Source organism: Arvicanthis niloticus, unplaced genomic scaffold (genome assembly GCF_011762505.2).
Source record: "Arvicanthis niloticus isolate mArvNil1 unplaced genomic scaffold, mArvNil1.pat.X pat_scaffold_1065_arrow_ctg1, whole genome shotgun sequence".
Lineage (NCBI taxonomy): Eukaryota > Metazoa > Chordata > Mammalia > Rodentia > Muridae > Arvicanthis > Arvicanthis niloticus.
Window position 1 is genome coordinate 35,256 of NW_023045075.1, and position 12,709 is coordinate 47,964.

Below are 12,709 nucleotides of genomic sequence, written 5' to 3' on the forward strand. Positions count from 1 at the left end.
CTTTCTGGATGGAGCCTCTTAGAATGACCTAACCACCAAAGAACCAGATTTGTGAACAATTAAATTTTATTTTTATAAAAATTAAAATGGTAACGTTTCTCACAGCTGGCCTGGGGAGCAGCTAGCCCAGAACCCCAAACTGACAGGTTTCCTTTGTCCTTTCTTAGTTCAAAGCAAAACCAGACCAGTACTCAGATACAAGCCCCCAGCTCCAAGGTGTTGGAAAGTTACAATCTGACTGAGGAGGAGGCTGGGACCAGCAGAGGCTCTGGCTCCTGCACAGCTCTGTCTGTCTGAGATGGTGAGAGCCCTCGCCACTCTGTAGGCTGCAGTGGTGCTGTGCAGGGCTGGGGGCAGGCTTGACCCCACTGTAAACACCTAAGTTCAGGTACATTCTCCTAAGAGCACAGGAGGGCCTGTGTCAGAGTCAGCCCCAGTGTCCAGGACTCAGTGCTTCAGGTGCCAGGGCTTAGTGGCCAGAGACCTAGGAGCTTAGCAGGGCTGGGAAGAGGAGTGAGGTATCACTTCACCTGCCAGGCAAGAGAGGTCCCTGAGTAGCTGGCTTGCCCAGCCCATAGGCAGGGGAGGTCTGTCACGGGTTTTGAAAGTCTAGGCCGTGGAGGTTGTAGGACAGCGCTGCATAGAGATGCCTGGTGGTGAAGCGCAGGCAGTACACAGGACTGCTGAGTGGAGTCGACGTCAGGGGGAAGGCCTGCAAGGGAGCATGGGAGGGAGAACTCAGTAGGAGATGGGGCACCCCAACTCAGGACTTCAGACCAGTGAGGTAGAAGCTCGAAGCCCGCTTTAGGTACACCCTTGGCCGCGTCACCTGCTTTCAGATACAACCAACCCACAGTGAGTCTTGACATCTCAGAGGCATACACTGGGTGGGACACTTACATGCAGGCAAGCCCGCTGGCGCCGGTCCCACAGCCGCACGAGACCATAGTAGGAGGAGCCTGTGGCCAGCAGGTGGTTGCCATCTGTCTGTAGGCAGTAGAAGGTACTGTCGTGAGGCTCCTCCCACTCCATGACACATTTCCTGTCCAGGAAGAGAGAGTGATACAGAGGGGTTGGGAAGCCCTCCAGCCCAGCTTCTCCAGGGATAGAGACAGGTTAGGGAGCCCTAATGGGCTCAAGTAATGTGAGGCCTGACTCACCAGATTCCTTAACAAGCAGACCCACTGGAGCCTTGGGCCACAGAGGCAGCGCATCCCATCTATGGTTTCCCTGGAGACTACCTGACAGAAGACCTAGTGTAGAGGCACCGAGAAACGCCTGCCTTTTCAGTCTCCCAGGCCAGTGACCAGCGCAGGCTGCCTAAGGATAGGGAATCTGACCTTGATATGGCCTTGCTGACATGGAGTCTCTGTGCCCTGGGCTGACTCAGGACTAAAGTGTCCGCCCCGTCCAGCACACTCACCGGGTACTTGTACGGAGGTCCCAATAACGAACATAGGTGTCATAACCGCAGGACAGCAGTGTCGAAGGGGACTCATACATGACATCCAGCACCCCAGCCCCTGGGGGAAAGTCACTGCCCAGGTGTGTGACCAGCTGCCCACTGGAAGAAACAAGGGCAGACGTGAAAGGCTGTGCACCTTGGCACCCCTGCAAGAAGAGGGCTGAGGGAAGATATGCTGGGCCACTGGACCTCCAAATAGCAGCCTCACCCCTCCCCCAGTATCCCAGCCCCTAGCTGAAGCCTCAGTGGGGCAAATGCAGCAGCCCTCTTCCATCACACCTGCAGGCCGGCTGCCTGCTCCCTCTGGGGCAATGAATGGGTCTTGCTGAAGGGGTCGGCCCCCTCAGAAGCACACACTTGGTTACTTTATACTCCTTGATCTGGCAGGTCATGCAGTTCTGAGCTGTCTGAGTCCAGTGCCTTAATTCCTGCCTGTAATCTGGGGCTCAAACCTTATTGGGGATAAAGACCACACAAAGGGAGAAAGGAGAGTCCTAGGAAATGTTAAAACAAGTAAACACCTTTGTGTCCAGGGACAGAAATAGCTGAGAAAGCAGCTTAGTGTGCTGGTCCCTGGTGTTCTCGATCTCTGGCCCCCAGCCCAGGGCTAACACGCCTCTATGATCACAGCCCCCAGCCTGCTGGGCTCCAGCCTGCTCCCCCACCCGGACCCCACCCGGTGGCCGAGAACAGATTACTAAGAAGAACAATTTCTTTGTGACTGTGTAATTCCCTCCGTGACCGCGGCAGTGGGCAGACCTCTCACCCCATGCCAGACCCCTAGCAACCACGTAGGGGGCCCCTTGGCCCTAGCAACTGCCCCTCAACATCAAGTGCAGCAGCTAATCCTGTGGCCAGGGGATGGGTGGATGTATTGAACTTCTGCAGAATGTCTGGGGGATGACGGACGAGAGGCACCCTCTAGGCCCAATGCCTCAGTCTCCTTTTCAAGGCCCTCCTTCATGGTATGACAGGAGAATGGAGGCCATGGACACATCACAGGGATGCTCAGGTAAGAGGCCTGAGCAGTCATAGCAAAGGACTTGAAGCAAGCGAGGCTGCCAGCCATGTATCTAAATGGAGACCATGCTGTCCCCACCACTCAGACTCTTACCCAGCCTACTCCCCCAAAAGCCACCATCTCGCAAAGTATTGAAGGAGGAGGCTGGGACTCTCTTTACCTACGTGCTCTTCACTGTGAACACGGAAGGCATCTAAGGATCACTACTGCGTACACTGAATGGTTATGTCCCAGATTGGCACGTCTGTGCCCAGCCACCTTCCCAGGGATATTCTTGATGTATGCAGTGGCCCATTGTTGGCCTGGGGATAGGCTTGTCACAGAGTGGTGGTGGCACACGCCTTTGATCCCAGCACTCAAGGGGCAGAGGCAGGTGAATCTCTGTGAGTTCAAGGCTAGCCTGGGCTACAAAGTGAGTTCGACTCTTACACAGAGAAACCCTATCTTGAAAAAACAGCACACAACTAAAACAGAACAAAAAACCAGACTGTCTTCCAGGGACTGGGGTGGCAGACCTTTTCTCCCCAGGTCAGTGTCTGAGATAGACCCTGGGCCTTGCTCCCAGAGAGGCCCTGCCTTTCTAGACCAACCACCAACCACGACAGCCATGGGAGGTGGGAGGAGTCTATCTCAGGGTACACTTGGGTTTGTGTACACCAGGTGGGAGCTGCTGTCCTGCACAATTCTCCCTTTCCAGATTGTGGGCCTGCCCACTCCATTAGGAAGGCTGTAAGGAGTGATTGAGGAACTCTCCCCTTTAATCTGTGGAAGTAATTTCATGTTTGTTTGAAATAGAAGATGAAAGACTCAGGGTAGGGGTGGAGTCCAGTGGAGCCCCATCTGCCCACCCCGTTGCTGGGATTCTGAGAGAATGAGACCTGGGCACCCACTGCTGGTGGGGTCAGCAAACAAGATGGGGGCGCATCCAGACTGAACCACTAACCTGGATCCTGTTCACTACCCAAGAAGGCCCAATACAGCACAGCCCGAGGGGTCTGGAGGAGACCCTTGGCCTAGCCTGAAAAGTTTCTGCTTCTTTCTCTAGGACTCTCAAGTGGCCACACACACTTTAAACCACAATAAAAAGATACACTTTCTTTGGCCTTGAGGCTCAGGCTCCTCAAAGCTCTGTTGTAAAGTGCTGCAAGGTTAAGTTCGGAGCATCAACTGACACACCAGGCTCTGGGAAATGGCCTGTCTCTTCTAATAGTGGCCCAGCGGAGCCGCAGGAGCCCTGCTGGGGCTTTGATTTGGGAAAACAAACAGAAATGGCACCATGGGCCCTTCAGGTTCCCACCCCAGGCCCAATTTACGTAGAAAACTGTAGCGTGGCTGTTGTACTGAGGGAGAGGCCGGTTGGTCGACAATGGCCCTCCAGTCTGTCCTCGTCCCCTCCTGTGCTGCTGTTCTTGCTGCAAGTGTGTTCTTGTAAAAACGATTAGATTGCAATTTGTATAACGTGGTGACCCCCAAATTCAGACATTTCACCCCTTTTCTCTGGAAAGAATGTTAAGAATGCTTCTCAGCTTCTCACTGTGGGGGCAGGGGGGTGGTGTGTGCAGAGCCTTGGCTGTCCCACAACTTGTGTGGGAATAGGGCCGCAGCTCAGAGCCCCAGGCCAAGACAGGAGCACAAACTGGGCTTGTCACTATAGAGTCAGACAAAAAAGCCCTTCTCCAGCTCTTGTAGACAAAGCCTCCAGGAGCTGCTGCAGGCTGGGGACCCCCACACCCTAGCCTCCAGAGCCTGACTCCAGCAATTCTCTTTCTACCCAGGGAAAGATAAAGACAGATGGGACGGCCTCAGGGTGAGCCTGAGGAATGACACAGGCCAAGTCCGTGCTAAAGAAGCCCTGCTCCCCTGGCACAGTCTGCAGCCATCTCCGTGAGGCTCTGGTACCTGGGCAGGAAAAAGCAAGCCAAGTGAGACCATATCCCTGGGGAGTCTCTCAAAACAGAAATCAGGTGGTCTGGTCCCGACTCACCCTGCTGACCAGGAGAAAGAGAAATAATGTATTACCATTAGCCAGTGGACAGAGGCATTTCCCTCCCCTCTAGCCTGGACCCTGCAGAGTCTAAACACCATGCTGTGTTTCACTGGTGTGTGTGTGTGTGTGTGTGTGTGTGTGTGTGTGTGAGAGAGAGAGAGAGAGAGAGAGAGAGAGAGAGAGAGAGAGACAGAGACAGAGACAGAGACAGAGACAGAGACAGAGAGACAGAGAGAGAGAGGAAGGGGGAGGGAGGGAGAGAGAGAGTCTGTAGACCAGCCAGGTCTAACTCAGAGATCCACTTGCCTCTGCTGGGATTAAAGGTGTGTACTGCTGCTGCCGCCAACACCACCTTCCAGGGAGCCCACCTCACACTCACCCCTGGTCTACACACTCGCTACAGGCCTCTTGTCCTAGAGATACTCTGAGGCTCCCGGCCCACAACAATGCGTGCTACTTCTAAGATCCTCATGTCTGACGGTGCTCCCTGGAGCCTGTCCTGGATGTTGTGCTTCCCTTTGCATGTCAGGACTCCTCATCCGGCCTGTGCTACCCCGAGCCAGAACAGTGGTTCTGGGGAAAAGACAGCAGCATGACAAGCATTTACTTCCTCTCAAGCAATCCAATTCAAATGGCCAGGAAGTTTCATCAGGCCCAGGGATCATTAAAGAAAGTAATGTTCCCTCTTTTCTTCTCCCTTAACAATTAATTGAGCACCGGGCAGTGGTGGCGCACACCTTTAATCCCAGCACTTGGGAGGCAGAGGCAGGCAGATTTCTGAGTTCAAGGCTGGCCTGGTCTACAGAGTGAGTTCCAGGACAGCCAGGGCTATACAGAGAAACCCTGTCTTGAAAAACCGGAAAAAAAAAAAAAAAAAAAAAAAAAAACAATTAATTGAGCACCTACTATATGCAAAGTCTCATGCTTTAACAGAAATCACAGAATGTGAGCTGTGTTATAAAGGACACACTGTCCCTCCTTCCAGTGAGTGTTCAGTCCAACGAGGAATAAAGTCTAAATTCATACTCAACTAACAGAAAAAAAGAACTTTCTATGAGGAAAATTGGCATTTTGGGTGTGGGGAATGAGTGGTTCTTTAGTTAGTAACAGGACTGTGACAGGCAGTGACAGAGGTGATGAGGCTTGGCAGGGTGAGGGAGGGGACACGTCCCAGTCTCTGGCACCCGGCCGCAGGGGCCTGCAGGTGTGCTCTGGGGCAGGGTCGTAGTCTCAGATCTGCCTCAGGTTATGAATAAAGGGAATACCTTCAAGTTACACACCACGAAAGCAGTCCAGGAGACGGGCTGAGCTGCAAGAGCAGCCTGGTGGTGCCATGAGGGGATGGAGATGCCTGTGTAGGCTTTTGGTGGCAGAGTAGCTGGACCTTGATAGCAGCCCACATGGTTGAGTCCCTGTGTCTGGGAGGCACCACACTGAGTGCTTCATATACTCTGGTTCATGGAGTCCTTACATTGGCCTGGGGTCTCTTAACCCCACTTTACAGATGAATAAGCCAAGGCTCAGGCTGCAGCTGGTAAACAGAAGTCGAGACCGCAGAATGGGCCTGCCTGCTCTACCATATACTCTTGCTGGTGGCTTTTCCCACCCTTCTCTCCCACACACAGTGCCTTAGCTATCATCTGTCCGGTCCCACAGTCAGCCTGCCCCAGTAGACATGAGGTCCAGCTTCAGGCCCTCACTTGTGCTTTGCAGGCCTCTGTCCCTCATGAGTGCCTAAGGGTCTGGTCCTCAATGGGAACAAGAGATTCACGGGAATATATCCCAAATTAAAAAAACAATTCAAATGTCTTTTTGAAAGGTTGCGGGTGCCACAGTGTATGTATAGAAGTCGGGGCAATTTAAAGGACTCAGTTATCTCGTCATGTAGGTTCTAGGGCTCAAACTCAAGTTGTCAGGCTCAGTGAGAAGCCTCTCTCTGCCCACTGAGCACTGGGCCCAGACTCCAAATGAAACCGCGGAGGATAAAGAGGTGATACTCAGGTTTTTCATCCCTGCCACATCAGATATGAAGAGAAGGCACACAGTGTCTGTCACATGTATGTGTGTGAGCATGCATCCCCTCCAGCACCCACCAGAGCACACGTGTTCAGACACAATGGCTCAAAGGCCAGGCAGCCAGGCAGCCAGGCAGCCCACTTTGTACTGCTAACAAGGCGACATAATTACAGGAAAGGGCAGCCGGGCAGATAAAAGGATACAAAATTTCAACATCTGTTGCCATAAAGGGAGAAGGAGAAGTGAAACGCAAAGTATCAGTTTGGTGTCAGCAGGCAGAGAGCCAATTTCAAAGAGTTGAGGGGGACAGAGGGGACAAGAAAGCAAAACCAAGGGGGGAGAAAGAATAAGAAATTACAGGGTTCCTTAAAGAAGTAAAGAAAAGAGAGAATGAAAAAGCTGTCAGTAATACTTTCAAAGGAGAAGGCAGGTACTTTCAAGAGGGGCAGTCCCGTAATCACCCTGACTGAAGGCCAGGCCCCTGCACAGGGGCGGGGAGAGGAAGAAGGCCAGGGCAGACAAAGCCACATCTGGGTGGAACCGGGCAGGCGTGATGTCCTCAGCACACCAGCCTGGGCTAACCATAGTTTCCACCTCTATCCATGTGACCCTGCCATTCTGTCGTTAGCCTTCTGTTCATATCCTGTCCTTAGCACAACCTGAAGCTATGTTCCCAGCATACCTGGGGCGGGGCAGGTAGCCCTTACAAGTATGCTAACTTAGGACTCCATAGAAGAGGCCATGGGGACAGATCAGGGAAAGCTTCATGGGGGACAGTACGAGTGCTGACATGGGAGATTTCCTTAGGCAGAGCTGCCCTGAGCAAAGTCTAAGTAGGTGGGAAACCCACTCTGCCCTTTTCCTGAAGAGAAGAGATTTAGTACCTTCAGCACAGAAATGAAAGCATTAACAGAGAACAGTGGTGGCCCCGGCATCAGAGGACAGAGAGGTAAAGGGTTTGTGTAGGGACATGTGAACACACATCAGCAAGGTGGACTACCCAGAGAGTTCAATGCCTTTAGAACAGTGAAGTCACCAAAAGCCCCCTACCTGCTTTCGTACCTCACAGTCCCCGGGATGGCTTAGGGCGAAGGGTTGGACCCCCTGTGACACCTTCAGGTCTGGAGTCACGGGCTTCTCCATCCTGTAGCTTACCTGTCACAGCCACAGGGGACCCAGAGTGCTCTGCTCTTAGGACCAGTGCTAGATGCAGCTCAAATGCCCCTCGGTAGAAAATGCAAGTCCTATAGTAACAGCAGACTCTGGGGAAGGTGACGTCAGACCCCTCAGACCTACTCCACCCTCCAGTAGCTAGAGGTGTGTGCACCCGGGGACTAGCCTTGTTGAAATGCAGACAGAAGACACAAAGTACACTCTGATTTCTCCAGGCCTCTAGCTAAAGAATAGGGATGGCTTAGGCACAGTTCCTCAGAGCCTAACAAGACTACTTCAGTAGTTGGCTGTCACCAGGAGTTGTTGGCAGTTGAAAATTGAATACTGGGCCTGGAGACTATCAGAAATTGAGTCCTGTGTACCTTGCAGCTGTGAAGAGGTCCCATCTTCCTCATTGGAAATCCCCTCTTTTGGGGCTTAACTTAGTGTTCCAATAGAGGAAAAGGCTGAAAAGGAGATACAACAGGCAAGCTCCGGCTAGCACCTTCCTCATCCCTCTTCCCTGCTTAGCCCCTGGGTACCCTGAAAGGATTGTTGGTCATTCTGAATACAGGGATGGGTACCTGAGAGATGAATGTGGCAATAGCTCTAAAGGGGACAGAACTGGCACCCAGTGGGATAGCTGTACCTTGGGTGTCCCAGCCCCCACCATCACCTAAGGGTAGCCCAGATGCTGAGAGCTCCCTCCCCCCGCCCCCCCGCAAGTCAGCACACACATAAAAGAAAATTCAGGCTGTGCTCAGGTTTCGGTGGGTGACAGGTTAAAAGCAAAGCATCCAGCCAGTGCCGCATTCCGCCCAGCCAGCGTCCTGCCGGCAATACCTCTCCACCTTGCAGATTGCCTGTCAGTCAGGCTTTGGTGTTATTGAAAGATCAAACTTGGTCCTGCCTGTTCATTACCTTAATCCTGTTTTCTACATGGCTTTATTATCTGCTTGGGCTTCTTTAGGAAAGACAGCTCAGAGCTGTCCTGGCCATCCGTTTCCTCCCACCAGGGCATCTCCTCACCCCCTGTTCTACTCAGTTCTCTAAGCTGATCACAGTTCTGGATACAGGGCAGACGTTTGCACAAGGTCTGGCTCCTCCCGTGGGTGATGAGGGCAGTCTGGGGCTAGAGAAGAGGCAATACCATATGATACCAGGGTGGCCCTGTCACAGGCAGAACCCAGAAGCTGGCCAGAGAATACAGTGACAACAACTCATTAGGTTCCAGGGCAACCGGAGACCTCAGTACTCATATGTATAAAATAAATAAATCTTAAAAAAATATATAGAAAGCTCAAAACTCAACATTAGAAAAGCAGTGTAACGGGGCATGGGCATTACATGGGCATTTTGCTAAACAGGACATACAGATGACAAGTGAGCATGTGAGCATAACTCATCATTAGCTATCAAAAATCAAATTAAAAATCATAATATCACACTAGAATAGCTAAAATACAAAATAGCAACAATATCAAAACATTGGTCAAGATATAAAGAAAACCAGATACCTGGTACTCTGCTAGTGGAAATGCAAAATAATAAAGATGTGCTTTAAGAAAAAAGTTTGTTTGTAAGTAAAAAAAAAAAGTCTAAGCAATTGTTTTCCTTGGTATTTGGCCCAGAGAAATAAAAGTGCATGGCCACTTTAAACCTATGCATAAATGGTCATAACAACTCATATGTCCCTTAGTGGGTGAATTCTCCAATGGAGAAAGAAACTTTGGTGCATCTATGGACTATTATGGACTACACTCAGAAATACAAAGGAACGAGATACTGACATGTCTATAGGTCTCATTGCAATATGCTGGGTTTTTTTAAACTAATTTTTTTTTGTTGTTGTTGTTTTTTGTTTGTTTGTTTTGTTTTTTGAGACAGGGTTTCTCTGTGTAGTCCTGGCTGTCCTGGAACTCACTCTGTAGACCAGGCTGGCCTTGAACTCAGAAATCCGCCTGCCTCTGCCTCCCAAGTGCTGGGATTAAAGGCATGTGCCACCACTGCCCGGCTAAACTAATCTTTTAATTGTTTGTTTTGTTTTGTTTTTTGTTTTTTTTTCTGAGACAAAGTCTTACTATGTAGCTTTGGCTAGCTTCGAACTCACTCTGTAGACCAGGCTGGTCTTAAACTCATAAATATCTGCCTGTCTCTGCCTTTCTTATGCTGGGATCAAAGGTCTGTGCCACCATGTCTGACATTATAAAGCTACTCTTAAAAGGTAACAAACTATATGATTCCATTTACATAATGTCTTCAAACAACAAAATTAGAGGCAGAGAGCATCTAAGTGGTTGTGGGTGTTAGAGATGATGCAGGTCCAACTGGGAAGAGTGTCTGAGGCATCTCTATCTTGACTGTGGTACTAGGTACAGAAAAAGGCCCGTGGGATTCCACTGCCAGTGCTCTGCTTCTGACAGTGTTATACAAATGTTTTACAAGCACCCCTCTGATCTCTCTGTAACATCCTATAAATATACAATTATTTCAAAAGAAAAGTTTTTGGTTGAAAAAGATAACAAACAGACTAAAACAGACTAGCAGATAATCAGAGAGTGAACTAAGCTTGCCGACTGGAGAATTGTGAAGAAAACCTGATTGTGTTTTAATCGTCCAACACAATTATTTTATGGGTTCTAAAGGCCACCGTTGAAATTTATGTTATAAAAGTTCTCATCTGGCCAGGCAGTGGTGGTGCATGCCTTTAATCCCAGCACTTGGGAGGCAGAGGCAGGCAGATTTCTGAGTTCAAGGCCAGCCTGGTCTACAGAGTGAGTTCCAGGACAGCCAAGGCTATACAGAAAAACCCTGTCTCGAAAAACAAAAAACAAAAAAAAAGTTCTCATCTGAGAATAAATGACACAGCGGGGACCTCTCAGAAGAGCTCTATTAGATCCAGGTGGTTACTTTCAGCTGTACATGAGCAGACTCACCTGCCGCTCACTCGGCAACACTGACTTGTCCAATCACTCAGGTGATTTCAGGGGGCTACTCAAGCTAACCTCAAATAACTCCCCCAAAATGCACTGCAGCTGTTGGTGGGTGGCAGGTGGCATTTCTCCTGCCTCCTCTGGTACCACTAGGCTAACTGAGGCAGGGGCTGATTAGCTAGCTCTTCTTTTGTCGCCCGGCTGCCCCAGCCCTGCCCCCACTGAATGCCACTGTAGGCTTACGAATCTCTTACCTGTTGAGGTCCCAGATTCTCAGAGGTGAGAAGTGCCCACAACAAGCTGTTCCAGTCACAAAGGAACTGCCAAACAAAAGGAGAGCAGAGTTAGAGCTGGCTTGTCAGAACTTGTGGCGGAAATGGCTACACATTAGAAATGCTGGGCTCTTTGCCCAGGGATCACGGGGTTAAGCCAGAAAAAGAAACATTGAGAGAGAATGAGGAAGTATCTATCACAGGAGTCTCTAAGACAACTTGGTGTGAAGAGGGATGCATCCTCCCAAGGCTGTCTGACTAGAGGCTGTGGGGCTTCAACCATGGGTGAGCTTGTCATGTCACCTCTGACCACAGAAGCAGCAGACCTCTGCATGGGCAGCTCTGGGCCCAAGGCAGTGTGAGCTTATGAGAATGTACCTGCATGAGACTTGAGAGCTCAGTGCTCTAAGACCTCCTAAGCGCATCCTACAGGGACTGACCATTGAGACCCCAATCAGCTGGAGACTGGAGACATTCCAAAAGGGAAAGAGTTGGGAAACCAGGCATGGTGGGGCTTTAATCCCCACTAAGGAGGCAGAGGCAGGTGAATCTTCAGTTTGAGGCCAGAACTCAGGCTAGTCCATAAAAGAGAAAGCCTGTTTCAATCCTCCACCCAAATAATTGGAAGGCTCTGACAAAGTTGTACAAACACAGGGCAAATAGGAAAGCAAGTACATCGCCAGGAATATATTGTATCTTCCAGGGAGCTGAGCCAAGTAGCCAGGCGTGCTGAGGAATGAGGTATGAGCTGGGAAGAGTCTCTAAGGGTACTGTGGACACTGCCAACAGGCAACTGAGAAAGAACACGCGGTTTCCAGAGTCCCTCAGCATGGGCGACATAGGCAGTCTGCGTGGTTTCAAGCTACAGAGGCTAAAGTTCGGTGGGAGGGATCAGTCTGATAAGCCACAATACTAGGGTGAGAGCATGAACATCCGAGCTAGAGCAGACCTTTGGCAGTCATTTGGGAGGCATGGGAGGGGAAGCCTTAAGAAGCCTAATGTCAATCAGTAAGGTTAAAGGCACTGGGGTGAGGGTGGGCCAGGGCCCCACATGTCCTGCACTGGGGAAGGAAGACTGGATGCATTAGTGATACCTCAACCACATAGGCAAACAGCTCATTGGCCTGCACTGCCCAGCATCTGTACCCAGCTTGTCAGTGGGAGGTAGAGTTCTACAGAGAAGGTTCTGAGGAAGGCAGTGCTCTGGACAGTGCAGCTGGTGAGGAGCTAGCTACAGGTTGCTGGTGAGGGAAATGTCTGGGCAGGCACTGGCTGGTTTAAGTACCAAAACTGTAGACTACTGCCCACCTGTCATCTCCAAACAAGCAAGGCCAGACAAGACATCTGAGGCTCTCATGCCTCATGTCAAAGCTTCCTCAAGGAATATGACAGCACCCCAACTTCCTCTTCATCGACTGCCAGCAGCCATTCTACCATAAAGTGGCAGTGCCAGGCAGCCAGCGGACACCAAGGAACCAAACTACGGAGTCAGGAGGTGTTACCCTCGCCTCCCTTCTCCTACAGTTTTCTCTTTAGTGTAATCCATTAATAACTGGTAAAGCCAATTACCTTGGGTTGGAAACATAATAGCTACTTGGAAATCATTGGAGCAGGCAATTGGGCTCTCCAGACTTTTGAGGACTTGAGGCCAGGTAAAGGGCGCCAGCGCAGACACAGGCATCTCTAAAGGAAGTCTCTCAAGGCTTCTTGGCCACAGGCCTAAATTAGCCTCAAGGTAAATCAATAGAGAAAGATGGGGGCGGAGCCTGGAAGTTAATCCCTGCCGCTCCTGCAGCTCTGACCTCCCAGCAGGTGGGGTGGGGGCAAAGGAGGATGCAAACCCTTCCCAGGACTCTAGTCCTT

The 12,709-nt window shown here is 50.7% G+C and overlaps 1 protein-coding gene across 1 annotated transcript; it reads right to left on the bottom strand.

Annotated features, from left to right (window-relative positions):
- Positions 1 to 48: 48 nt before the first annotated feature.
- Positions 49 to 11,006, bottom strand: LOC117701429 (F-box/WD repeat-containing protein 4-like). The gene is made up of 4 exons (XM_034493129.2): positions 10,829 to 11,006; positions 1,424 to 1,564; positions 901 to 1,042; positions 49 to 712 (listed from the first exon to the last, which is right to left on the bottom strand). Exons 2-4 carry the CDS (start codon positions 1,501 to 1,503, stop codon positions 593 to 595), a joined length of 342 nt encoding a protein of 113 aa, XP_034349020.2. The 5' UTR covers positions 1,504 to 1,564; positions 10,829 to 11,006; the 3' UTR covers positions 49 to 592.
- Positions 11,007 to 12,709: the final 1,703 nt, after the last annotated feature.

Coding starts and splice junctions, on each gene's coding strand:
- LOC117701429 (XM_034493129.2), bottom strand. CDS start 1,503: ATGTATGAGTCCCCTTCGACACTGCTGTCCTGCGGTTATGACACCTAT. Junction 1,043..1,423: donor GACCTCCGTACAAGTACCCG/GTGAGTGTGCTG, acceptor CTTCCTGGACAG/GAAATGTGTCATGGAGTGGG. Junction 713..900: donor GCCAGCGGGCTTGCCTGCAT/GTAAGTGTCCCA, acceptor GCTCCCTTGCAG/GCCTTCCCCCTGACGTCGAC.